The sequence below is a fragment of the Chrysochloris asiatica genome, unplaced genomic scaffold (assembly GCF_000296735.1).
Source record: "Chrysochloris asiatica unplaced genomic scaffold, ChrAsi1.0 scaffold00037, whole genome shotgun sequence".
Taxonomy (NCBI): domain Eukaryota; kingdom Metazoa; phylum Chordata; class Mammalia; order Afrosoricida; family Chrysochloridae; genus Chrysochloris; species Chrysochloris asiatica.
In genome coordinates, this window is record NW_006408555.1 from 18860298 (window position 1) to 18888293 (window position 27996).

Sequence of the window (27996 nt, forward strand, 5' to 3'; positions counted from 1 at the left end):
TCATCTCACAGGGCTTGAAATTAATGAAGCCCGATTATTTTCATTACCTTCCTCTGAGGAGGAGACAAAGTGAGACAGCTAATGCCAGGCGGCTGTGACAGCCCAGGGCCAGTGGCCACCAGAGAGCCCCAGGTTGGGGGAGTTGTGCTGGACAGTCAACCTGTCCCAGAGCCATGTAAACACAAAGGCAGAAAAAAGGTGACAAATCACAGAAGACAAACTATTACTCCCCAAAGAGGAGGAACTGGAGGCAGTGCAGGACCAGAGCAGGAAAGGATGGGGCAAAATAGAGGATATTAAGAAGTACCCAAGGGAGGAAAGAAAAGGCAATCTCAGGCTTTTCCCAACCAATCCTCATCTCCACTTGGAAGTCAGATTTTGTTAGGTAATTGAGAAAATTTCCCCATATGCATAACTCCAGGATCCTAGTGCTATGCCCTGTCACTTAGAATAATTTAAGAGTATTGAAATGTCATGGCAGGTGGCCTTTTTCTACTTTCAGGGCCACAAACATGTTCCCTACTACTCCCTCCCCAAAAGACTGCGAAAACAAGGCAACAGAGAAACAATTTCCACATCACCACCAATTTGAAAGCTTCAGATTTAGTGACATGGAATTGGGTAGAGGTGGGAGGTGGCTCTTCTCCTTTCCTCTAGGCTTTATAGATGTCTTCCTTTCAGATAAGGTATGGAAAGACACTATTTGGAGCTCTTTTTCCAGTAGGACAGGTAGAGTAAAGTGCTGGGGTGCCACTTCCATGGTGCCATTGTTCTCAGTAGCCCCTCATCCGTAAAAGGAAGGGGGCCCATGGAAGAAATAGATATGATATGCAGAGCATAAGCAAGCAGTTGTTACCATGGCAACAGACATATTAGACACTGCAGGTTCCTGAAAGCTGTCTGATAAGGTATTATTAAATGAAGCCTTCTCCAAACGCTCTCCATTTACAACGGAAGGGAGAGACATTGTATAGAACGTAATCCATTTCCATTTATTATAGTAGAATTTACTCTTAGAAGGACTAAACCCAATTCAGCTAGATCCCGAGACCTTGGACTCAGACTGCAAATACTCTTTCTCAGAATGTGTATTGCTTTACATACTCTGGTCACACTCAGCTCTGCCAGGAATTTGCTATTTTGGAAGATTTTCCTGCTTTTCTTATTCTATAGCCAAAGGCTCTATTGGACTAGGATGTTGACATCAGGGACAAAGCAGACAGAACTTTCTCCTCCTTGGACGATGAATGACTATAGAGTGGCCACTTTTTAACGATTCGATTTAGAAAATGGAGCTCTGATTTGAAGGGCATTTCTCAACTGGCCACTTCCAGAGTTACCGGCTCCAGCCTGCCAGGAACAAATAGACACATATTCAGAAAGCCTAACCAGTACTTTCCCAGGGCCAATTTTCTACAGTAAAGTACCCTCCAGGGGCATGAGTTTTAACCACAGGTTCATTCTAATCACTTAATTGTTAAATAATTGCAAATTCCATCTAACACCAAAGTTCTTTGTGGAAGGAACACCAAATCATCAGCTGCAGAGATCAGGATTCCAGTCCGCAATAGAATTCCGCCTACCCTGTGGGATGGCTACCGATGCCCATGAACCAGGGCTGCTCATCTTTAACTAATGAATCAAAGGATCTCAGTGGAAATGCAGTCAACTTCAATACCAACAGCCCAGCAATGATTCCGTCTTCCTATACAAAGAGAGTGCCGAATCCACTTGTATGCAGAGTGAAACCCTTCTATAAAATTGCACTTTGTTTCCCACAAATTTTCAACTTATTCCCAAAGCCGTTAATATTCTCTTGTTGCTAGCAAATTGACTTCTTATCACCAACCCACTGTTAGGAGAAAGTTTCTCCTACATCATTATGCTGAGAAAGTCCCATGGATCTTCAGGGTACTCTTCTATCCCTTGGCATTAAGTGCACACTTGGATATGCAGAATACATGATGGAAGTCTGTAAGAGCGGGTGTCAAACTTCAGCGTGAACAGAATCACTCAGCCTGGCGACTGTTAGGCAGCATCTTTCATCATTCGCCACAACGTCTAAGACGCACTGCTTATGCAAGCACTGGTCAGTGGGTAACTCCCAGACAAACACAACACAGCATTGTGTCCTTGGAGACGTTTCTGGCAGATTAAGATTCATAATGATCACCAGACTCTGTACTTCAAATGTGCTTTACTACTGCACATTTTACTACTATAAAATATATGACAAACAATAGATACTTTAAAAATAATTTACATTCTGGTCCCTAGGTATGTATAAATGGAAGTGTTTTACTGTGTATTATAAACCAGTCATGTAAATTACTATTGGTCCAGAGTTCCCAGACTAGATTTACACTAAAAGGAAAAAACAATCACCTGAGCCAAAGACAAATGTACTTAGGTATTGATACTACACTCCTGTCTGCTATGCCAGACTACTGTGGTTCCAGTGTACCTGTGGTTCCAGTGTACCAGATGATAGAAAGCATGGAGATGCCTGGGAAAATCTCCCTTGTTATTGCCAAGGATGCTGAGGAAACCTAATTCAAAGAAACACACTCATGCATTTACAGAATCTTTCAACAATGTTCACAAGTGTATTTAAAAATATCCATGGAAATTCCACTTGTAACCTGAAAGATTTCTGAGTTGAAACTCATGGTTGATCACCTGTGAGTTTCCCACTGGTTACTAAAGTTCTCTTGATGCCTCATCAATTATATGCTACTCATGACTACACATCACTTAAACCCTATTCATTAACTGTTCATACCCCAGTGGAATGGGAGATGCCTAAATGTTGCATGGTGACCCTGTAAGGTAAGCACTACACTGCAAACCACAAGGTTGGTGGTTCAAACTCCTTGGGAGAAAAGATGAGGCTTTCTGTTCTCAAAAAGATTTATAGCTTCATGAACCAACTCAGCAGCACTTAATAACAGAAGTTATTATATGCCTGTGACCTGTGCTTTATACTGTGGATAATGTGGAATAATGAACAAATGACTTCTCTGGGAATCAGGCAATCCAATTATTTTCTGAAATAATACCAAGTTAAAGAAAAGAGTAATTCTCCTCAGTGGTTTTTCCTTTTACAAAAAGGAGAAGGTTCTTACAAGTAGCCCCAGCACAAGTGAAAAGTGGGGTATTAGTATCACCTGTGCAAGTTTGAAAAGTTTTCATTTTAAGATTAGATTTAAATCTAACCTTGTGGACCATGTTTATAGTGGTCATTAGGTCTGGACTCTCAAAATCCATCGTGTAACAGTAGCACGTTAAAAATGCAAAGTCCACAGCCATGAATCAACGTATTATATTCAATTGACCATTTTCCTGCTTTGCAAACCAAAGTATCCTGAGAAACCCCGACTTTATAAGACTACACTCCTGAAGCTGGAAAACATGACATGGAATCTCCACTCTGCCACTTAACATCAACATCAGGTAAACTACTCTGAGCCTGTTTTCTTGTCTGTTAATGTGAACATTTCAAACTTTCAGTTTGGTTTGTAAACACATTTGCTACGAGAATGAAATGAGTTCTCTGGATAGTGAACAGAAGAACAACCTAGAACTTGACCGGTTGATTAAGTTCTAGTGAATTTGAGTAACTGTATCTTTGGAAACCCTATACAGGGGTCGCTAAGGTTGGAACCAACTTGACGGCACTTAACAACAACAACAATCCTTATCATATAAAATGGTCTGTACTGCTCTGCCTGTGGGAGAGTTGAGCACAACACACACATATTCAGCATCCAGGACAACAAGGTCACAGAATTTTCTGATCCTTCCCAACTCTGCTATTGCTTCAACCTCTGGGGTAAGAAAAGCCACAGGACCCTGCACCTGCTGCCTTACCGTCATAATGAGCTTCTCTACGCAGTCAGGTGCCACGCTGTGGAGGTGGGTGAGGTGCAGCTGGAGGTGGATCTTGTTGTTGAGCATGTCCTGGCACAGAGGGCAGCGGAGCATGGGCTGCACCGAGTGCTGCGTCATGGCATGCACCCGGAGCCGGTTGACGTCGGCGTTGCTGTACTTGCAGTAGGGACACTGGTACATCTGTGGGGAACACAGCCACCCCTCTGGCTGAATCTTCATTGCTCACCAGCAACATCATCTGCCCCAAGCCCAGCCTCCCAAGAGTTCATTTCCAGCTAGTGCCTAATACCCTCTCCCAATTAGCAGAGCCTCTGCCAGGCTTACCTGCTCTGGTTTAGTCTCCTCGGATGTTTTTGGTCGTTTGGAAGAGAGGGAAGACTCGGAGCTACCTGGGAAGGAGATGCGTTTGGAAGCTACAGGAGATTCTGTCAGCTCCTTCTCTGGTTGGCTGGACGAAGCTGGAAGAGAAAGAAGATGCAGTAGAGCAGTCCAACTCCCAGAGTGTTTGTGTTAGGTGAAAATCGACTTTCATTTATAGCCTGAATTTTTTGGAAACACCAAGATCCAAAAAGGATGAGCATCCAGACTGCCTCATCAAGCATGTTAGAAAAGAAGCAAGTGGTTTTTCCTCTCCTCAATTCCAGCTACTATTTTAACAACTGAACATTAGGAAAAGAAGATAAAGCAATGGAACCAAAGGATCCACATTGGATTTTTATGGTTTTAAGGTAAGTATAGTCTCTTCCCCAATCAAAACACAATCTGCGGGCTGTAGGGGGCAGTAGGGTGAGGACAGGTAGGAAGCTCTCCAATTACTTTGCCACTTAGACAACCAAGCATCAGAAACCTTCTGCTTTCATAGATAAAATAACCTGCATGCTTACAAGTTTTGTGTCCTAGCTCTGGGAATCACACACATCTGATACAGGTTTACATAGATATCTGCTTATGAATATGTGGGAAAGTGAAGACTTGGGTGGAGCAATTCGCTGTAGGAGGAAAAAGCAAATGTGGACTGGAACTGGGCAGGGCATTAGTCCAAGTTACAATCTAGTCAGTGCTTCAGAGTCAGTGGTAGTAGGGAAAGTTTCCTATCTGCTAGCCCAAACTATACCCTCCACACTCCTTCCCTGCCTCCAGACCAAAATACTAATTAAAGAGGACAGTCACATGGGACTAAAGTAGCAAACAGTGGGTATGGAAGTAATGGTTGAAATCGTTCTTTGAAGCACAGAGAGGAATCTGGACGATTGTGATTTGAAAAAAGCAGGACATTTCCCGTCCAGGATGGCTGGATTTGGTCATTCCAAAACCCAGGTGAGTATGGATGATGCACTCACTCATTTTTGATGTGGGGCTCTGGTTTTTGCAATTTTAGCTAAAAGCAATAGGCAAGAATCCACTGAAAACGGCAGTAAGAAAATACATTTTACAGGGTCATCAAATTGGTTCCAACTCATAGCAATTTCAAAGATCAGCTCGAGAAGATAAAACCAAATACTATAGTAAAATATGCAATGATTTAGAGTTGGATAACCAAAGGGAAGGACACAGTCAGCAATTCTCAAGCTGAGGGAACTAAAAAAATTCAAGCCTCGACTTTCGTTATTGAAAGATTCTCTGGGCATATTACTGAATGATGCAGAGGGCATCAAGAAAAGATGGAAGGAATACACAGAGTCATTGTACCAAAAGGAAATTATTAGTGTTCAACCATTTCAAAAGGTACCATGTGATCAAGAGCCAATGATACTCAGAAAGTCCAAAGTGCTTTGAAGGAATTGGCAAAGAACAAGGCACCAGGAATTGATGGAATAAAAATTGAAATCTTTCAAGAAAGTGAGGCGGCACAGGAGGCACTCACTCATCTCTGCCAAGAAATTTGGAAGACAACTATCTGGCCGACTGGAAGAGATCCATATTTGTGCCCATTCCAAAGAGAGGTGACCCAACGGAATGCGGAAATCATCGGACAATCTCTTTGATATCTCAAGCGAGTAAAATTTTGCTCAAGGTAATACAGAAATGGCTACAATCATACATTGACAGAGAACTTCCAGAGGTTCAAGCTGGATTTAGAAGAGACTTGGAACGAGAGATATATCATTGCAGATGTCCGATGGATCTTGGCTGAAAACAGACAATATCAGAAGGATGTTTACCTATGCTTTATTGACTACGCGAAGGCTTTCGATTGTGTGGATCATGACAAGCTATGGACAACATTGAGAAGTATGAGTATGCCAGAACACTTAATTGTACTTCTGATAAATCTGTACCTGGACCAAGCGGCAGTTGTTCGAACAGAGCATGGGAATACTGAATGTTTTAAAATTGGGAAAGGTGTGTGCCAAGGTTGTGTTCTTTCACCATACTTATTCAACCTGTATGCTGAGCAAATAATCCAAGAAGCTGGGTTCTATGAAGAAAAACGTGGCGTCAGGATTGGAGGAAGACTTACTAACAACCTGCAATATGCAGATGATACAACCTTGCATGCTGAAAGTGAAGAGGACTTAAAATATTTACTGATGAAGATCAAAGAGCACAGCCTTCCGTATGGATTACAACTCAATGTAAAGAAAACAAAAATCCTCACCACTGGACCAATAAATATCATTCTTATCAATGGAGAAGAGATTGAAGTTGTCAAGGACTTCATTCTTCTTGGATCAACTATCAACACTCGTGGAAGCAGCAGTCAAGAAATCAAACGACGTATTGCATTAGGCAAATCTGCTGTACAAGACCGTTTTTAAAGTGTTGATTGAAGATCAAAGATGTCAGCTTGAGGACTAAGGTGCGCCTGACCCAGGCCATGGTGCTTTCAATAGCCTCATATGGATGTGAAAGCTGGACAGTGACTAAGGAAAATCATAGAAGAATTGATGCCTTTGAGTTGTGGTGTTGGAGAATACTGAAAGTGTCATGGACTGCCAAAAGAACTGATAGATCTGTTTTGGAAGAAGTGCAACCAGACTGCTCCTTGGAGGCCAAGATGGCTAGGCTTTGTCTCTCATACTTTGGACACATTGTCCAGAGAGAACATTCGCAGGAGAAGGATTTCATGATGGGTAAGGTGGAGGGTCAGAGAAAAAGAGGAAGATCCCCAACGAGATGGATCAGCCAGGTGGCATCATTGATGGTGTCAAGTGTGGCGGCAGTAGTGAGATTGGCCCAGGATCAGATATTGTTTCGTTCTGCTGTGTGCATGGGGTCGCTATGAATCCGTTCCAACTCGATGGCACCTGACAACAACATAGCAACCGTATGCAACTATGTGTAGTGTATAGGGTTTCCGAGGAATGGTTGGTGGGTTTGGGCCTTGTAGTTAGCAGTCCTATGCTTGTCCTACTGCACCACACCAGCACTTACTTCAGTCAGAAAATTGTTAACAGCCGTTAAGTCAGTTCCAACTTATAGCAAACCTGTACAGGGTTTCTGAGGAACACCTTGTAGGTCTGAACCACCGAACTTGCAATCTAGTGCTTATCCTATAGCACCATATCGGGAATCCAATAAGAAAATAGATATCCACAAAATAATTTGACTCAGCAACCTCATTTTCACTCCCGTGTGAAACTGCTTTCTGTCTCACCGTGTCTAGTTTGTGTGTATTTTTACTTTATGCTTAGCTTTGACATTTGTTGTGACATGGACTACAAGATGCTGTCATTATAAATGTGTACTTTAATATAATAAACAATTTTATAAAATCAATTTCATTTATTAAAATCACAAAGCCACAAAAGAAATTTGAAAAAAAAATTAAATGCAGGAAATATTCCAGGAAGTTGGTGTTCTTCCCAGAATGCACATCTTGTGTGACCTTTAACCCAGTATCTTGGTAACCTGGTTGGTAGGGCATCTATTATTTAAAAAGTACAAGGACAAGCATATTACGTACAGGCCCCTCCTCCTCCCCACACATTCATAACAGTACTTTAATCTGTCTCGAATCGACTTCAGACCCATTTTGCTCTTAATGGGAGTTATTCATTTTCACTTGAAAGGTAATATATGACAGCTGGATATTTAATGTGATGGACTGGCTGCCGATTAACTAGGTGCCGTAACATTCGAGACTGGTTCCCCCATGGCCCACTTTCTATCTCTCCTGCCCCCTGCAGACCCTCACATGGACCCTTGCCTGAACAGTCCTACAACAGGATCCTTGAATTAACATTCCAGGGACTTCACTTAGTCTTGCCTAACCCCCCCCCCCCCCCAAACACACACACACAGGTTCCCTCTTCTCCATCATTTTCACTTTTGCTTAGTGGCTACTTTCTATGTATGAGCTATTCAAATGCATTCTAATAATGGGGAAGGAGGAGAGGTACCAGGTGAAGTTCAGAAGCATACTTGTCACAGCCATCCTATTTCCATCGCAACCGGTGGGCATTTGTTTAGGCTGAGGGCTTATAGTTTGGAACAAGCTACTGTCTCTGCCCCTCTTTCCTCTCTAGGCAAACCAAGAGACAGATTCTGTTTCAAATATCCATCCCTGTCTTCCTCAGTTGGATTTGAAACAGACCTGGTTTTATAGGCTGAGTCCACGTTGTAAACAGCTAACAATTAGCCTGCCACCCCTTCTTTGGAATGTCTGTGCTGTGACTATATAGGCACTGAGGTGGAGACCATCCAACTCATCTCGCTAGTAGCTTTTGTTGTGGTTAGGTGCCATCAAGTTGGTACCAACTCATAGTAACCCTATGCTTAACAGAATGAAACACTGCACGATCCTGGGCCAACCTCACTATTGTTACCACGCTTGAGCCCATTGCTGCTGCCACTCTGCCAATCCATCTCTCTGGGGGTCTTCCTCTTTTTCTCTGACCCTCCACCTTACCAAAGATGATATCCTTCTCCAGCGACTGGTCCCTCCGACAGTATGTCCGAAGTATGAAAGACGAAGTTTGGCCATCCTGGCCTCCAAGGAGCACTGTGGCTGCACTTCTTCCAAAATGGATCAACTGGCTCTTTTGGCAGCCCATGGCACTTTCAATATTCTTCAACTACTAGCAAACACAGGAGCTCTGGTAGCGTAGTGGTTACGAATCGAGCTGCGAACCTCACGGTTAGCAGTTCGAAACTACCAGCTGTTGTGCGGGAGAAAGATGAGGCTTTCTACTCCGTAAAGATTTACAGTCTTGGAAACCCTGTACAGGGTCGCTTTGAGTGGGAACTGACTCCACGGCACATAACAATACCACCTAGCAAACACAGTAGCCAAGTGCAGCATCTGTTCCCATGTAGGACCAAAGATCCCATTCTCTTCCCTCAATACCAAGCAAGCTTATTATAATGAATTGTGTGACAAGGTGGCAGAGGTGAGAATTCTGAAGCCACTATTCTCCTCCCCTCCCCAGCATGGAGAAAGGACCTTCTATGATTTTGTTGTTGTTCAGACACAGCAGCCCTTATATCTTATGAAATACTCCTATAACCACGGGTGCAAACGTTTCTGGGGTTCATGTCCTTTCTATCAAGGACAACTAGCATTGTTATTTGATCAAACCGGCCATTAGCCACGTCCTGCTCACCAGTTCCTTCGAGAAAGAGAAAGCCATGCCATTCATACAGCAGGTGCCCTTACAGAGGAACACCCAGTGTCAGCCCACTGGTTCTCCCTGAAGGATGTGGGAGACTGCTCCTAAGAGGAGCAACATAGTCCTGTCCCAACTTGACCTCAGATATCAAAACATCATTTCCAATCAAGTTAGGGTACAAAATCTTTATACAGATTCTGCAGACTGATAAATAATTGTGTGCAAGTTCTCCATCAGCCATTGGGTAATGGCTATGACAGACCACAGTTAGTTCCAGGTTTTCTTACGCTTCTCTCAATTTCAACTTCAATTCTATCACTGATAGTGTGGGAATAACTAAATGAGATTGTATGACTACCAAGAGACAAAGTATTGTGGTTTTCTGCTTTCCTAAACGTTTCCCTAAAGTCTAGGAGAGATGTCGCTATATAGAAAGAAAACGTTATGAAAAAGTGTCTATCAATTACCAGTCACTCTGATCACACTAACATTCCACATGTTGGTGTTGTTCTTAAGTGCCTTTGAGTCGGTTATGACCCACAGAAATGAAAATAGATGTGCTTCAAAGACAAGCCAGAGTTTAAACCATTAGTGCCTGGAATCTTGGGTTTATATTAGTTAACAAAAAAGTCCAAATAACTTGCAGAGTTACTACCTAAAGTAAAGAATAGTTATGTATGTATCTAATGATACAGTTGGTCCACTGACTGTTGGACACTGTACACATGGTCCCTATGAAGCAACTTGGAAACGGGGTGGGGTGGGGGGGGTGGGAATATAAAAAAAATCATTCTACCATGTGACAGCTATGTAAAAAATATGCATTAGAAATATATCTATAAGAAAATAACTGTTGAATGAGGGTGATGTCATCATAGGCATACCATGTTCCTATTTTCTAAGTCTGTCCAGTGTAGTGATGTAGGATAAGTACTGGACCGTTCACCACAAGGTTCATATCCACCAGTCACTCCTTGGAAACCCTATAGTGAGGGTTGCTATGACTAGGAGCATTTACCAACAACACAGAGCTCTATAACACTTAATATTATAATTAAATGGTTTGGCATTTAAATTCAACTGTCTATGAAGTTTACATTTGGATCTATACTGTACACATCAGGTGGTAGGTTTTCTTGGCTACTTAGAAAGTCATCTTTCTCACTTTCTGTCATTGAAAAGCCGTGTTCAATCTCAGTGAATTCTCCACAGGCCAGCACATTGGGTTTGCAGTGCTGACGTGCTCTGTGTAAAGCTAGCTAAGTGGGAAATGCTGGGCCAGAGCTCTACTGCAATCTAGTAAGTATGTAAGCTGGGGATTCGTTACCATGTAAGGAGTGAAAAGCACTTGATCAACTGGGGTAGGTGTTACGGTAGTTGACCTACCAAACTTGTTGATGAGGTATGGGAAGGACTGGCAGGTCTTTGGAATGTAACACAGAAAATTCAAAACCTTTCTGTCTAAGAAAGCAGATCTGATTCCTGCTGTCTCTTCGATTATAGTACTCAACGTAGTGAACAGGGCTTCCTCATCAAAGATACTTTACCTATTTGTTGGTAAGTGCCATTGAATCAGTTCCCACTCATAGCAACCATGTATAGCGTTTCCAAGGATTGGCTGGCGGGTTTCAACAACCACCCTTGTGGCTATAAGTCCACTGCTTACCCAACAGCACCACACCCAGACTCCAGTTTACCTACATTGTTGTTGTTCAGTACTGTCCAGTCAATTCTGACTCACAGCGACCCTGCATAGGGTTTCTGAGGAGTGGCTGGTAAGCTTGAACTGCCAACACTGCGGTTCAGACGACTTTGCAATCCAGCGCATTAACCCACAGAACCACACCAGGACCTATAGACACGTCATATTTGTCTAAGAAGTATTTAACTTCTAAAAAGAATTATTAAAAAAGTTCTCCTCCTCTGCACATTAATTAGAGGGAGTTAGGAAACAGTGCCAATCTAAATCCATGCTTTTTATTTTTTGCAGTTTTCAAGAAATGGTGATGGTGTTAATACTTTCAAGCACCCAGAATAATTAAAACAAAGTTAGCAGAGCTTCACAGAGAACATCAGTGACTTTAATGAATAGGTAACAAGGGAGTTGTTTAGGAAGATTATAAAGTGGACAGCTGTTGTAGAAACACAGCCCTTCGATACTAACAGTTCCTAGAACTGTACTAGAGTCCTGGTCTGGCTTTGTAGGACAAGCAGTGGCCTGGTAATTGCAACGGCAGTGGTTCAAACCCATACACTGCTCCTTGTAAACCCTATACAGATTCACAATGAGTGGGAACTTACTCCATTACACCTGACAAAACTGCTCAGCCCATCTACAGATTTACACCCACCCTACCTAACAATCAAAATTCAACTGACTGACATTTTAACCACATAAAACTTGAGTTTTCCTGGCAATGCCAAGGACTGCTAGTGAATTAAATGTCAACACATGCCTCATTTCTCCTCTAATGACTTGGTTTGTACAATGCTAAAGTCGGGTACTGCTTCATGAAAAAGAAACATGAAGGAAAGTTGGAAATGAAGTAGAACTGAAATCATGAATTACCCTGTTCTCAGCCTCTTTGCTTAGCCAAGTCAGCCACTCTCCTCTAGAGTACTGGATTTGTTTCTGTGATAAACAAAATTCATATTCATCACTCAGTGTACCAACAAGGGCTTTTGGCACAGTGGGCGTTGTGCGACACAAACCCACCTTCCTGAGGCTTTGAGGTGTCCATGTTGCTGAGAAGTTTCTCCTGTATTTCCTTTGTTCGTGACTAAGTGGCACTTGGACACGGTGTTCACTAAAGTGCTGAGCCTCTTCCTTTTGGAGGCCCCAAGGTGAGCCCACTGAGGACCTGGGATACTGCCCAAAATGTTTGATCCTTGAGAAGAGGCCAAAAGGCAGCAACCACCCCCACTTCTCAACCATCAGACTCTTAGCTAAAGTACCACTGACAGCCCCTCCATCTAAACTTCCATCTCCCAAACCAGCAACATAATGGAGGAGCCAATTAAACGATTATTAATTCATGTTACTTTCCGTAAGCCAGAGGTTCTCATCGCCTTGCGTTCCGTAAACCAGCTTGCCACCTGCCCCAGAAATTTACAGCACTCTTTTATCTAGCTCCATTGACTAGAAAAAGTATACATTCAAACAACTCGATGCTCAGTGTTTAAGTTCGGCTAACTACCCCAGCATACAACAGGCATGGGTGCTTTACCAGATCAAAAACCAGCCATACCCCTCCTGATTCCTATGAAGAGAAAGGCGAGGCACACTCTTCCAGCAGTTCTTCTCATAGATCTCATCCACCCTCTTGACAACAAAAATGCAATGTTTCCAGAAGGAACTCTCTGCTTCTGGACTCTGCCATGTGAATACTGTTGTTGAAGTGGCTCTGCTCCTGGCTTTTTTTTTTTTTACATTCAACAAATCATATACTTTGTTTCATTACAATGATTATAATCCCCTCTGTGTACCATCAGTTAACAGTATTTCTCTCTATGCCTTTTAGCTTTTCCCCCCCACCCCTCAAACACTCGGGTATATATAATAATTTACACCACCAAAGGGCACATTCTACAAGTCTGCCTCCTGGCCGCCAGCTCTCAGTCCCTCTCTTTCCATGAATCTGGAGTCCTCAGCTGCTCCCTCTCTCCATGTCCCCATCTCTGGAGAAGGTCCCTCATTCTGCTGTGTTCTCCTCCCTTGATGGCCCCAGGGACCTGTTTCTGGACTGTAAGATTAACTACTCCTCTGTTTTTTTTACAAAACTTTTAACTTTACAATTGTAACAGTCACAATTAGTCATGATAACAATTACTCACTATTGAATCATAAATATCTTATCCCTATCTCTTTTTACCAGACCCATTTAGACCAGATAAAAACAATTCAATGCATTCTATCTTCCCTCACACTCTCTTAAACTAAACTCCCTCTTGAAACCTTGTAAGCCAGTCACTTCGTGCCATTATCATCCCCTCATTTATGTCTAAGTTGCCCATCCCTATCTACCATGTGTAGAGAGAGGATAGCATTGATATTTAATGTGAAGACTCCTTCCTTCTTTGTTGGTATTTTAAGCTACTAACTCCATGAATAAGGAGCTCTGGTAGCGTAGTGGTTACAAATTGAGCTGCTAACCTCAAGGTCAGGAGTTTGAAACTACCAGCTATTCCATGGGAGAAAGATGAGCTATTCTGCTCCCATAAAGATTTACAGTCTCGGAAACCCTATACAGGGTCGCTATGAGTCGGAACTGACTCAACGGCATGCCACTACTACCCGCCACCTCCATGAATATAGGTCAAGTTAGTCAAATTGCAGCAATTTATCCTCATTTCCTTTATCAAAGATTGTTTCCTTTTTTATCTTCCTCTATTTGAGTTCTGATTATCAAGCTTTCAAGGCTAAGTCAAATGAGCACGATCTGCAAGTTTGGGCGTTCTTGTGCATCTCCCCTTACTTCATATCAGCTGGATGCTTCATTCTCAGCTCTAGCCCTCCATGGCTTTGCCCTTGTCCATGGGCTCAGGTGTCCCCAGGTCTCAACCACACTTTGGTTGGTCCAAAATCCAGGTCAACGAGAATCCATGGAACATGGGTGAACTCAGCCCATTGCTTCATTGTTTCCTTTTTCCCGCCTTCCACTCACCAGTAGACCAGTGTGGTTGCCAGGAAGTTTATATGCCTACTCATGTGTTCCCTTTGAGTTTCAGTCTTAGAGGGGGGTTTGTCCTGAAGGGACTTGATTGCTTGCCTTGATGGCTTCCTGGTGAACAACTTGCCAGTCCTACTGTCATTTTTGTTTTGTGTTTTTCCTGATGATCTTTCTTTGAAGATGTATCTTTTGTCACTCTAGCTGTTCCAGGCTGGGCTGCTTGTTGTTTCTCGTGGGAAAGTCCCACCTCAGAAGGTTCTGGATGGGGCTCAGGATTCCACCTAAGGTCCTATACACTGCAGAGGCTCCCCAAAAAGCCTATTTCACTGGGTAAGTTCTAGAACCCCTTTTAGGTATTCCAATTGCTCCTGGCATTTCTTGCAATGATACTAGATATTAGACTAGGCTTTCACACACAACTCTTGTGAAGCTATTGCTTAAGTAGACCAAAACCACTACCATTAAGCTAATCCTGACTCATGGCAATCCCATAGGACCAAATCAAAACTGCTCCATAGAATTCCTAAGACTGTGAATTTTGGAAGCCTTATGGAGCTGCTAATCTCATCATGGTCAGCGGTTCAAAACTACCAGCTGTTCCGCGGGAGAAAAATGAGGCTTTCTGCTCCCATAAAGATTTACAGCCTCGGAAACCCTGTACAGGGTCACTATGAGTCGGAACTGACTCCACGGCACACAATGACGACAAATGGAGCTTCTTTATCCCACAGAGGAGCTGGTAGGCTCAAACTGGCGACCTTTTGTTTAGTATAGTCCAAAGCTTAACCCACTGCACTGCCAGAGTAGACAGAAATCTCTAAATTTTCTTCTCCTAAATACACAGTATGTTGTTGAGTGCTGTCGAATCGGTTCCGATTCATAGCAACCCTGTTTCTGAGGAGCAGCTGGTGTGTCTGAACCGCCCACTTGTGGTTTGCAGTCTGAGCCTATCGCATCACACCAGGAGTCCAATACAAAGCATACGAGTTACTTTAAAGAGGCTGCTTTGCTGCCAACTGGTCTTTAAATATGCACGGTTACCATTCTTCCTTTCAACCAAACACTGACAGGATGTTTAGAGGGGAGTTGGGGGACTGGTGTGAAGTGGCAGCATGTGGACACCCGTTGAAAGGTAACTCTTCATGCCACAAGTTGTAAGTTGGCGCTTCCCTACTCAAGCATACAGAAAGTCCAGCCTGGTGAGGTTAAGAGCTTTCTGTCCCAAACACAGCCCCGTTACCAGTATCTGTGGGTGTACCATTCCTGCTCTGCTCTAGAAAGCATGTAATAGAATATAGCCACATCATTACTTTAAAAGTAGAATAGTCCTAGACAATGGGTAGCGTGAAAGTGGAGGTGTCATCACTTATCAAAGCTGTCTTTTTGTTTAATCTATACTACAGATAGATGGGAGTGATACTCAGGTAAAGCCTAATTAAGCATTTTTCTCCTTCAACTCAAATGTGAACTAGATAGGTCAACAGTTTAAAAATCCAGAAGCTCTTGAGTGCTTTTTTGTTGTTGTTGGTGGTGGTATTTTTAACTGTGAAATCATTATAGATGCGCAGGAAGTTGCAATAACAGTACAGAGAGGCTTCTGTACCTTTATCCAGGGGCTATTTTGAAACCCATATTTACATAAAGATTTCCAGTTCCGTCATTTCTGATTATGACCCATCTCTAACCACCATGCTTTGCAATACTGGGAGCCAGGGTTCTAGTCTATGAGAATGTCAACTGCCTTCTTTGAAGGTTCAGTACATCTATCACTCTGTAGGCTCTCAAGACTTACTATCTGGTTAAAAGAGAGGCGGTCGGTCTAAAAATTTCATGTGTGCCACTGAGATCATAGCTCAGAGGGTCTCAATCTCCAGTGTGCATTGCAGTCCCCTAGAGAGTTTGATAAAACCCAGATCAGTGGTAGGTTCAGATTCTAAAGGCACATTTCCAGTAAGCTCCCAGGTGATGCCGATACTGTTAGTCAGGGGAACACACTTTGAAAACCATGGTCAGAACCCAAATGCTCTGTAACTGTGGCCTGGCAGGAATTAGATGAGAGGTCATGACCAGGATAGCCATATGTATGTTCACATGACTCTTAACATGATACTTTCATCATCTCAACTGTGGTTCTGAAAGCCAAGCCTGTTCTCAAAGATAGATTTTCTTTCCTGCTAGGGCCAAAGCTGAAAGAAATATACTGTCAACAGTGGTTGGGAACAGCTCAGCTGCTAACTGAGCTTGGAGGTTTCAAGCCCACCAGCCACTCTGCAGAAGAAAGATGTGACCGTCAGTTTCTGTAAAGATGACAACCTTGGAACTCCTATGGGGCAGTTCTCCTCTGTCTCATAGAGGCACTATGAGCCAGAATCTACTCCATGGCAACAAGGTTCGGTTTTTAGGGGCCTAAGGTATTCTACCTATAAGGAGCTTTGTAGTGTAGTTGATTAGAAGCTGAGCTGTTAACTGCAAATTCAGCAATTCGAATCTGCCAGCTGTTCCATGAGAGAAAGATGAGACTTTTTGCTCCTGTAAAGATTTACAACCTCAGAAAACTTATACAGGGTCAAAATGAGTCAGAATCGATTCAGTGGCACACAACCATCACCACGCAGGTTGAATAAGGATGATGAAAGCCTACAATCCTGAATTACACCTTTCCTGATTTAAAACTATATAGTATCCTCTCGTTCTGTTCAAATGATTATCTCTTGGTCCATGTACAGGTTCTGCATGAGCACAGTTATGTGTTCTTGAATTCCTATTCTTCACAATATTATTGATAATTAGTTATGATCCACACAGTTAAATGTGTGTTTCATTCTGCTGTCAGCCAAGATCCATTTCAGGTCAGCAGATTCAGGTCAGCGCCCTCTCTTGAATCTGGCTTGAATTTCTGACAGTTCCCTATCAATGTACTGCTGTAACTTTTTAATATGATTCTTAGCTTAATTTTTCATGTGTTACTGATATTTCTCATTAGTTTCTGCCTTCTGTTGGATCCCTTGTCTTTGGAATCGACACAAATATGGTTCTCTTCCAATTGACTGGCCAAATTTCTTGGGATAGATGAGCAAGGATCTTTTCCACTGTTGCATCCATTTTTTGGACATCTCAATTGGTATTCAATCAATTCTTAGAGCTTTGTTTCTCATCAATGCCTTCAGTGCAGCTTGGACTTCTTCCATAGGGTTTTGATCATATGCTACCTCCTGAAATGGCTGAAGTGATACAGAGATTCTGTGTATTCTTGCGTCGTTCAATAGTTTGCCCAAAGAGTCCTTCCATATTGCAATTTTAGTCTGGAACTTCACCTTCAGGTCTTTCAGCTTGAGAAATGCTGAGTATGTTTTTCCCTTTGGGTTTTTTAACTCCACGTCTTTACAACTTTCACTGAAATTCTTTGTCTTCTCAACCACCCTTTCAAATCTGTTTAACTCTTGAACTTCATCATTTCTTCCATTTAATTCAAGAGCTAGTTAACAGCTAGTTAGTAACATCTAGGCAATGGGTCACATCATAAGCCCAGGTCATGCTAAGACCAGATCCAGACTCCATGCACTTGAGTTAACCTGTTTACATTTGATGTAAATGGTCTTCCTCTAGCAGCTCCCAGGCTGGGTACAGATACCAACCACAGCTTTGGCCATAGTCAAAACACATTACTATCTGCACACATCATGCTGCTCTCTGGATTTAATATCGAATTGTGATAGGCTCCTACTTGGAGAAGACCAGCGGGTAAGGAGTCTGAAAGACCCTTAAACTGAGAGAATAAAACAAGCCCAGAGGTATGGGAAGTAGGTCAGACAAAGGGGTAGTAACACAGGTCATTCTGGGACCAGACCAAAGTCAATGAACAGAAGTTTATCTAATCCCTATCAAATTAAACATGAATTAGGTTAGTGAAGGTATCTGAGTCCCAACACAGCACAGACTGCTATAGATTAGAACATAACAGTGCTGTTCCAGTGTGTTTTAAGTTCCAAGCCTATCTTAAACATTATTCTAAGTTAATAAAATAAAAGGAGCTCTGGTAGCATAGTGGTTACGAATTGGGCTGCTAACCTCAGGGTCAGAAGTTCCAAACTACCAGCTGTTTCGTGGAAGAAAGATGAGACTTTCTGCTCCTGTAAAGATTTACAGCCTCAGAAACCCTGTACAGGGTCGCTACGAGTCAGAACTGACTCCACATCACATAACCACCACCACCAACCAGTGAAAACACACACACAAAATCTGGTTATGTGTCCAGCATGGTGCCAGGCATACAACTTCTCACCAACCTTGCAAATTACTGTCCCCTATAACCCTCTTTTCCTTGTCCAGGGACTGATCCCTCCTGATGATTATGTCCGAAGTATGACTGACGAAGTCTGGCCATCCTGGCTTCCCAGGAGCATGCTGGCTATACTTCTACCAACACAGATTCGTTTGTTCTTTTGGCAGATTGTGGTACTTTTAATAACTCAAATGCATCAATTCTACTGTGGTCATTCTTATTCACTATCCAACTTTCACATGCATATGTTATTATTGTTAAGTGCTGCTGAGTCAGTTCCAACCCATAGTGACCCTGAATACATTTTCCGAGGAGCAGCTGGTTAGCTTGAACTGCTGACTTTGCGGTTCAAATAGACTTTATAGTTCAACACATTAACCCACAGTGCCACACCAGGACTCCACAGGCATATGAGGCTATTATGTACCTTAGTCCTCAAACTGACATCTTGGCTCTTGAACATTTTAAAAACGTCTTGTATAAAATATCTGTCTACTATGTCAGTACATCTTATGCAATGTGACTACTGAAGCATGATGAGCATCAGAATATAGTCAGATATAATGTCAGAAGGTGAGCCCTCACTCAAAGTACTCCTGGGGAAGAGCTGCCTCGTCAAAGTAGAGCTGACCCTGATGACACCAATGGAATCAAGCTGTCGGGACCTTCATTTGCTGATGGAGCACAACTCAACATGAAGAGAAACAGCTGTTAACATCCCATAATAATCAGAACATGAAATGTACAAAGTATGACTCTAGGAAAATTAGAAATTGTCAAAAAGGAAACATATAAACACCACTATCCTAGCCATTTAATGAGCTGAAATGGACTGATAGTGACCATTTTGAATCTGACAATCACAGGTTTACTACACTTTGTTGTTAAGTGCCGTCGAGTTGGTTCTGACACATAGCATAGCCCTGATTAGGGTTTCCGAGGAGCAACTGGTGAGCTTGAACTGCTGAACTTGCAGTTCCAACGGCTTTCCAGTCTGGCACTTTAACCCACAGCACCATACCAGGTACTATGCTGAGAATGACAAATTGAAGAGGAATGGTTCATACTCATCATCAAAAAGAACATATCAAGATCTGTGTAATGGGAGCATATCCATACGTCTTACACTATTATTCAAATACACACACCAATCATGAAAGTCAGTGATGATGAAACTGAAGAATTCTATCAACTTCTTCAGTCTGAAATCGATCAAACATGCAATCAAGATGTATTGATAATGGCTGGCAATTGGGATGCAAAAGTTGGAAGAGCAAAGAGAAAGGACCAGTAATTGGAAAATATCCTTGGGAAACAAGGCTGGAGGTCACATGATAGAATTTTGTAAGACCAATAACTTTTCTTTGCAAATACCTCTGACTCACAGTGGCACTGAAAAGTAACTAGTAGGTTTGAACCATTGACCTTGTGGTTAACAATCCAGTGTATATCCTACAGGTCCAACATTCCCTCACAACCTTCTTACTGCAGGGTGAGGTGGGAAAATGGAACCAAGTACTGGAAGGACATTCTGGCCTTTATGGGGTGTGGTGGTGAATGACCTGGTTGCCAGCTAACAATATGGTGCCACACTCTTATTAAAGACGTCTCTAAGACAACCTGATCATATGTGCTCTGATAACACTGTGCTATCAATCCCAAAGACACACGAGTAGCCACCAGCAGTAGTGCCACCAAGAAAGGCTGTCCCCCCTCCTTGGAGAAAGCCCAGGGGTATATGCTGTCTATGGAGCCCTGGTGTGGCGCTATAGGTTAATGTGCTGGACTGCAAGGTCAGTGGTTCAAGTTCACCAATCGTTCCTCAGAAACCCTATACAGGGTCGCTATGGATCAGAACCAACTCGATTGCATGGACAAAATAGGAGACATCTGTCTCCAGACTGCTGAGCCATGCTATAGCCATTAGCCACAGACTGACTACTTTAGTAATCAATTAATGTTCATCAAGATTACGAACTCCTCTGTAACCTCCCCTCCTACAGTTATATGTTTACAGTGTTCTAGCAATGCCATTTCACTGATTTGGAAACTGAGGTCTAGAGAACTAAGATCATGCATCTCATCTTAGTAATAGAACCAGACCTTGAGCCCAAGGCTTCTGACTTCTAGTAGCAGAGCTTTTCCTAGGCCAGCACATCATCTTGTTTTGTCTTTTGGACTTGATTAACAAAAATCTGTTCTTTTCAGTCCCTCTTCATTCTCTGTCTCAGAATACATTTTGGGCACCCTTATTTATACAAAGCTGTAAACAACAGCGAGGTGGGGGAGGGGCCGTAATAGATTTCCATCAGGATGTGCCTGACCTGCTTTTTTTCAACCTCAGTAATTTGAAAGGCAGTAGGGCTGTAGGAATTATTCATATACAGCAAGAGCAATACACTATACATTTATGTTAAACATGTCAAATTCGATTGAAATCATGCCTGCCAGCACGGTATTCCATAAACACACTTTTCCCTCACAGTCACTCAGACCTTGCCAGCCCATTAATACCTCCTTTAATAGCAATCTTCCATAGATTTCAATCAGGGACGCTCCAGTGCACTAATTGCTCCATGTTAGGTGAGCATCATGGATTTAAACAAATTAATAAAATAAAATCCCTTCAGGCTATTCCTATAGAAAAAGCACTCAAATTACAATTCTAGCCAAATTTTACAAAAATATAAACAAGAACATCTGCCAGGGATTCTAGGAGTATTGTCACGGTGTCACTTAAGTTGAGCTAATGCCCTATCTTTTTTCTTTCATTTTGGTTCTTGGTGTTTATTTGTTTTTGAAGCACCAATACCCCCAATTAGATTAAGTAAACCCAGCCTAGTGCTCTGTGGCTGAAAACCATGGAAGCTGAAGGCTTTAAATAACCATCTTGCTGTGATTCTTTTCCAAGCATGCATTTACCCCTAATTATTGGTGATAAAGCATTGCATTCATTGTATATCACTTAATTTATACCAATTAATGATTGATTGAGTAATTGCCGCATCAGTTGTTGTTCAGTGGCTGACACTGGAGGTGCTTTGATTTGGGACACACATATATGAATCTTTTTTCTGCTCAAAGGATATAAGAATCATTTTCATGTTTCAAATGAGATCATCACAAAGTTGGCCAGTGGGAATATGGCTGTGTGAAAGAGGCTTCGGCTTCAAAGAACATTCCAGAAGTCTCCTGCTGACCCACAACAGTGTCTCACACCTGTCCAGAGTTTGCACATGTGCCACCACTCATCCACCCTGGAGGCTGAGTCCTGGATCAAGGTCATATGCTAGATGGTGGGCTTAGAGAGTGCCCCTCTCTCACCACACTGCCTTTGGACTGAGCACCAGGCTGTCTTGATAAAAGGCATAATCAGGGTGGACAATCCCACTCATTTGGAACAGAGGTCACTGTCCCATTGCTGTTACTACTCATACTACAGAGTTGACTGCAAGGTAGACGACATGATAAGGCTGAACAGAGAAGTGGTCCAACCTACAGGGAAGAGCTTGGGCTCTGCCACAAATCCGACTAAGTGGCAGTCAATAGGCCAACTTATACCTCTCTGTGTGTGCCTTTGGGAAGTAGCTTAAGTTCTTTAAGATGCAGCTTCCTTACCTGCAAAATGGAGAGGCTAGCTCCCTGCTGTGCCTATTTCACAGAGTGGGAGGAGAGAATCCAATGGTACAGTGTGTATTTCACAGAGTGGGAGGAGAGAATCCAATGGTACAGTGTGTACCAAGCACTGGGGATAAGCACTAGATTTATAACGAAACAGCAGTTTGAACCCACAAGCTGCTCTGTGAGAGAAACATGAGGCTTTCTGCTTCCACCCAATTTACAGCCTTGTATTGCTATCATTCAGAACTGACTCAATGACACTTAACAACAGCAAGTAGTGCTTCACAACTTTTTTCTCATCGTGGAACCTAAAACAGGCAAATAGGGCTCTACAGATGAAGCTAGCTAAGTCATTGGTGGCATGTCTGCTGGGAAGGACTGGGGAGAGCACTGAGAACACTGGCCAGCACACGGCTCCACTAAGGGAGCCTTCATAATAATAGGAGACTTACAACACCTGGGCTGATTCTTGCCTCAAACCTAAGAACGGAGAGCATTCCCCAGGACTGGGCAGTGTTTTGTTCTGTCGGATCTGACTTGGTGGCACTGACATCAATGAGTCAAATCTTTCAGTCTGAGTTTCTTGTTCCTTTTGAGTAACTATAGCTGCCATGTCCGTAGGGTAGCCACTTGTCACATGTGGATATTTAATACACGAAAAATCCAGTTCCTCAGTGCTGCTAATTACAGTTCAAATGCTTACTAGCCATATGTGGTTAGTGGCTACCATACTGGGCAGGAGAGATGCAGACGATTTTCTCTCAACACACAGTTCCACTGGGCAGCACTGACCTACAATAATATTCTACCCTATTGGCATTTCTAAGATTGTTGAAGACAAAGTCTCACCAAACTTGTGATGGGTGCAAGTATGCCCATTGTCCTGCCCATGGTAAGGACTCAGCCAGTGATTATGGAATTGATTCAGATGTACTGCCACTGACGGTAAAAGATGTGACTTCAAAATAAAAAGAGGAGTCCCAGTGGGCCCCATTCCTCTTGCAAGACCAATGACTTCTTCACTGCAAATACCTTTTTTAAACAACAGTAACGATGACTATACATATGGACCTCACCAGATGAAACACACAGAAATCAAATTGACTACATCTGTGAAAAGACATGGCGGAGAAGCTCCATATCATCAACCAAAACATGGCCATTGGCAGACTGTGGAACAGACCATCAATTGCTCATATGAAAATTCAAAATGAAGCTGAAGAAAATGAAAACAAGTCTACAAGAGCCAAAATATGACCTTGCATACATCCCACCTGAATTTAGAGATCGTCTGAATAACAGTTTTGATGCATTAAGACTCTAGAGACCAAAGACTAGAAGAGTTGTGGGATGACATCAAGAACATCATCCATGTAGAAAGCAAGAGGTCATTGAGAAGACAAGAAAGAAAGAAAAGAACAAAATGGATGTCAGAGGAGACTCTGAAACTTGCTCTCTGTCATAGGGTTGCTAAAGCAAATGGAAGAAGTGAGAGGTTACAAGTGCTGAACAGAAAATTTCAAAGTTCAGCTTGAGTAGACAAAGTCAAATATAACGAAATGTGCAAAGACCTGGAGTTAGAAAACCAAAAGGGAAGAACATGCTCAACATTTCTCATGCTGAGAGAACTGAAGAAAAACATCAAATCTTGATTTGAGCCATTGAAGGAGATTCTATGGGCAAAATACTGAATGATGCAGAAAGCATCAAAAGAAGATGGAAGGAATACACAGTTACTGTACCAAAAAGACATGGTCAATGTTCAACCATTTATAGAGGTAGCATATGATCAAGAGCCAATGGTCCTGAAGGAAGTCTAAGGTTCATTTAGCAAGCATTAGCAAACAAGGGACTAGGAATAGATGGAATACAAAATGGTATCTTTCAAAAAACTGATGCCGCACTAGAGGCACTCACTCATCTATGCCAAGATATTTGGAAGACAACTCCCTGGTCAACTAACTGGGAGACATCTGTACTGGTGCCTATTCCAAAGAAAGGTGACCCAATGAATGCAGAAATCGGACAATATCACTGATATCCTATGCAAGTATAGTTTTACTAAAGATAATGCAAAAATGGCTGCAACCATACATTGGCAGAGAACTTCCAGAGGTTCAAGCCTGATTCATAAGAGGACGTAGAACAAGGGATATCATTGCTGACGTTAGATGGATCTTAGGTGAAAGCAGGAGAATATCAGTGACATATTTACCTGTGCTTTAGTGACTAACACAAATGCTTTCAATTGTGTGGATCATGACAAGCATGGACAACATTGCAAAGTACCAGTATTCTGGAACATGAAATCGTGCTCATGAGGTACACAGACCAAGAGGAAGTTGTTAGAACCAAACAAGGGTGCACTGAATGGTTTAAAATTAGGAAAGATGTGCACCAGGGTTGTATTCTTTCACCATACTTATTCAACCTGTATGCTGAGCACAAATGATCTGGGAAGCTGAACTGGAGGGAGGCTCATTAACAAACCTGTGATATGCAGAGGTTTGGTGAAAGTGAAGAGGACTTAAAAATACTTACCTTACTGATAAAGATAGAAGAGCACAGCCTTTGGTATGGGTTCCATATCTCAATGTAAAGAAAACAAAAGTCCTTACCCACTGGACCAATAAACAACACTCATATCAATAAAGAAAAGATTGAAGTTATCAATCTTAATTATTAATTTTGTTCAGATCAACCATCAACTCTCATGAAAGCAGCAGCTTTCAAAAAATCAAATGATATATTGCATCGGGCAAATCTGCAGTGTAAGACTGCTTTAAAGTGTTCAAGAACAAAGATGTCAGTTTGAGGACTAAGACACGCCTGACCCAGTCCATGGTATTTTAAATAGCCTCATATGCATGCAAAAGTTGGACAGAGAATAAGGAAGACCAGAGAAGAATTGATGCATTTGAGTTATGGTGTTGAAGGAGAATACTGAAAGTACCATGGATTGACAAAAGAACAAATAGATCTGTGTTGGAAGAAGTACAGCCAGAATGCTCCTTGGAAGCCAGGATGGCCAGACTTCATCTCTCATACTTCGGACATATTGTCAGGAGGAACCAGTCCCTGGAGAAGGATTGGTAAGATGGTGGATCGGAGAAAAAGAGCAAGAAACAGCCCCCCCCCACCCCTCCCCTCAGTGAGATAGATTGGCACAGTGGCAGCACCAGTTGGCCCAGGACTGGGTAGTGTTTTGTTCTGATGTGAGTCAGTACCAACTTGATGGCACTTAACGTTCCTTTGAAAAAATAAGTAACTGTGTACTCAAGATTATCCCTTCCTGCCCAACCCCCAAACTACATAATCAATAGATGAGAAAATGACAATTATCCAGGCCAATTTTAAATACTAGTCTGTATCACAAGCAGCCACTAATAGATAGCACAACTATGAAATCACTATTTATCTGCCAAGAGGGAAGCATTCCCATCACAATGAATCAGATAGGAACAGCTCAATTTAGGGAATGGAACCAACATAGCTGCTTCTATACAATACTGAAATACAAGAGAAAGCTCAGAAGAGGATGTCGGCATCCATGAGGATTCCATGTGCAGTCTAAGGTCAAGTTAACCCAAACCCCTTAATAAAACCTGTGATAACTTACTCAGAGCCAGAAGTATACTTTAAAAAATCAAGAGAATCATGTGCAGCAGTCAAAAGAATCTTCCCTTCTCTGTTTCCTCCTGTTCAACTGCCAAGATGCACCCTACTGGCCCGTGTTCCCATTCTTCCCCCACGTCATCTTTTGTAAGTAAAGGTTCAGTGCAGCCTGTGGCTTGAATGAATGAGAAACGGGAGCCTTTTCAGGACAGTCGTTTTTACGGTGCTCAGTTAAAGGCCTTAGCTGACATTCCTGCCTGCCCACTGTGCCTATCGAGTCCTCCGGATACAAATCCTGGAGGACACTGATTGTAGGACTAAAGGGGCCCACTGTGTAGACCAGGTTCTAGGACTAGACTGGTCTCCTTTGTACAGGACCACCTGGTACACAGTAGAAGCACTGCCAATGGTGGTTTTACTTCATGGCCTTCTCACAGTGCTAGCGGCATACCGAATGCAGGAAACCAACTCCGTCACCTGGTTCCCCTCATAATCCCAGGATTTCCACATGCCACAGGCTACCTGGTGACATCCAAAGAAAAGCGACGACTTGTTTTACTTAATGAAACTAGAGGAGGGTCTCAGTGGCACTATGGGTTAGGTGTTGGACTGCACACCTCAAGGTTGCCAGTTCAAACCCACCAGCCAATCCACAAGAGAAAGATAAGGTATCTCAGAAACCCTATCTTTGGTGGCTCTGAGTTGGAACCAACTCCACAGCAGTGTGTTATTGAGGGGTGTGAGCTTTCCTCTTAGATTCAGAGCTCACTGCAGGCCAAGCACTGCCCTAGGGTACCAAAGAGAAATGAGTGTTACAGAAATCCTATGGAAGTAGGTGCTGTTTTGAATGCCCACTTCACACAAGTTATAGAAAGATTACGATCACTTGAACAAGGTCTCATCACTAGTAAATGGCAGGACCAGGATTTGAAAACAAATCATGAAAAAACAAAGGACAGATGGCCCAAAAGGTCACTTGAGTCTTCAAGTTGCGTTTCTGAAGGCCTCTCCCCCAGCTTGCCTTCTCCTGGCAACAAGTTTTATTGCTGTCAGCTCCATTTGTTTAGTTCTCACCTTACTATTACCACAAAACCCGAGATACTGGGAGTCCCCTACTCCCTCCCATACATGCACATTCAAGGTCTTTGATTCTGAATGTCCATCCTTGACTTCCAGATCCTACCTCAAAAATCCTCCTACGGTCTCTATACTGTTCTCAGTGTTTCTTGGGGATCTGACCTGAGAACACTACAGGCTAGACTGAGAGGGAACAACAGGAGCACAGGTGGAAACACCTGCCTAGTGTGCTCAGCTGCAGGGACGTTCACCTCGTTCACCTACTACTGTGTGAAAGTGGTACCACTGTGCCCAAGTTTCTCTTCTCTACATAGAATTGTCCTGGTTTCTTCAGTGTCTTCTCAGAGGCAGCATTTCTCAGCTTTCAGTCATGTTCACTGCTCTCCTCTGGCCTCCCTGCAAGATTCTGTATCTTGTTTAAATACTGAAGGCCAACACGGGACATGATTTAAGAATAGTCGTGACTGCAAATGTAACGAAAGCCTGACCAGTACGGCGGACTCTAAAAGGTAAATATTTTAAGTAATAAACCCCCTAGGATTACAATATTAATAATGGAAGGTAGTAAAAATTAGGTTGATTAAATCATTTTTGTCGTTTGACATGTCATTTGCTCTTATTACTGTGATGGGAGACCTGAGAGGTGTCTCTGTGCCAGTAACTAACTCTTCTCAGAAACTACTTTGTTCCTTAAGAAAACAAAACATAAAAACAAAGATTTTTTTTCTTAGTCTCAGGTCCTCTTTCCCTCAATCCAGAAATCCTGTTGTCTGGGTAGGATGCCTTGGCCCAGCCCTTCCTCTCACAACACCAGCTTTTCTAGAAATAGCACTTCCTTTCTTGACATTTACAATTTCTTCAGTTTTTGTTAAGAATCCTTGGCCTGGCTGCACTGCCTGCCTCTGCTCTGGGTGAATTCTAAGGGTGGATGATTGCTACCTGGGAGAGACAGGGTATGGGGGCATCTATAGGACTAGTGGTACGAGGGCAGAGCCAAGTCCAGGCCGTAACATTCAGGACAGAGACCACCCTTCATTGCTGACTCCCTTAGTTAATCCTGAGGCTGAGAATCAGAGGTGGCCCTGACCAAGTCTCACATGCCAATTCCCACTGCTTGTGGGATAGGGAACTGGACTTTCAACAAGGGAAGAATCACAAGGACAAAACACCACCTGAAGAGCTGCTGAAGAAATACAACATTCCTAGCTCAGAGTCGGACATCTTGCTGGCTTTGAGGCCAGTTGATAAACTTGAAGCATTTTTTAGTGCAATACAAAAGAAGGACAAT

At 42.7% G+C, this 27996-nt stretch overlaps 1 protein-coding gene across 1 annotated transcript in view; it reads right to left on the reverse strand.

Moving 5' to 3' along the window:
- Window positions 1-27996, reverse strand: part of ZFHX3 (zinc finger homeobox 3) — a 201392-nt gene that overhangs the window by 16722 nt on the left and 156674 nt on the right. The window contains exons 9-10 of the mRNA XM_006860200.1: window positions 4216-4349; window positions 3871-4071 (exon numbers count right to left, since the gene is read on the reverse strand). Of these exons, the coding sequence (XP_006860262.1) occupies window positions 3871-4071; window positions 4216-4349 (335 nt within the window). The remainder of the gene's footprint in view (window positions 1-3870; window positions 4072-4215; window positions 4350-27996) is intronic.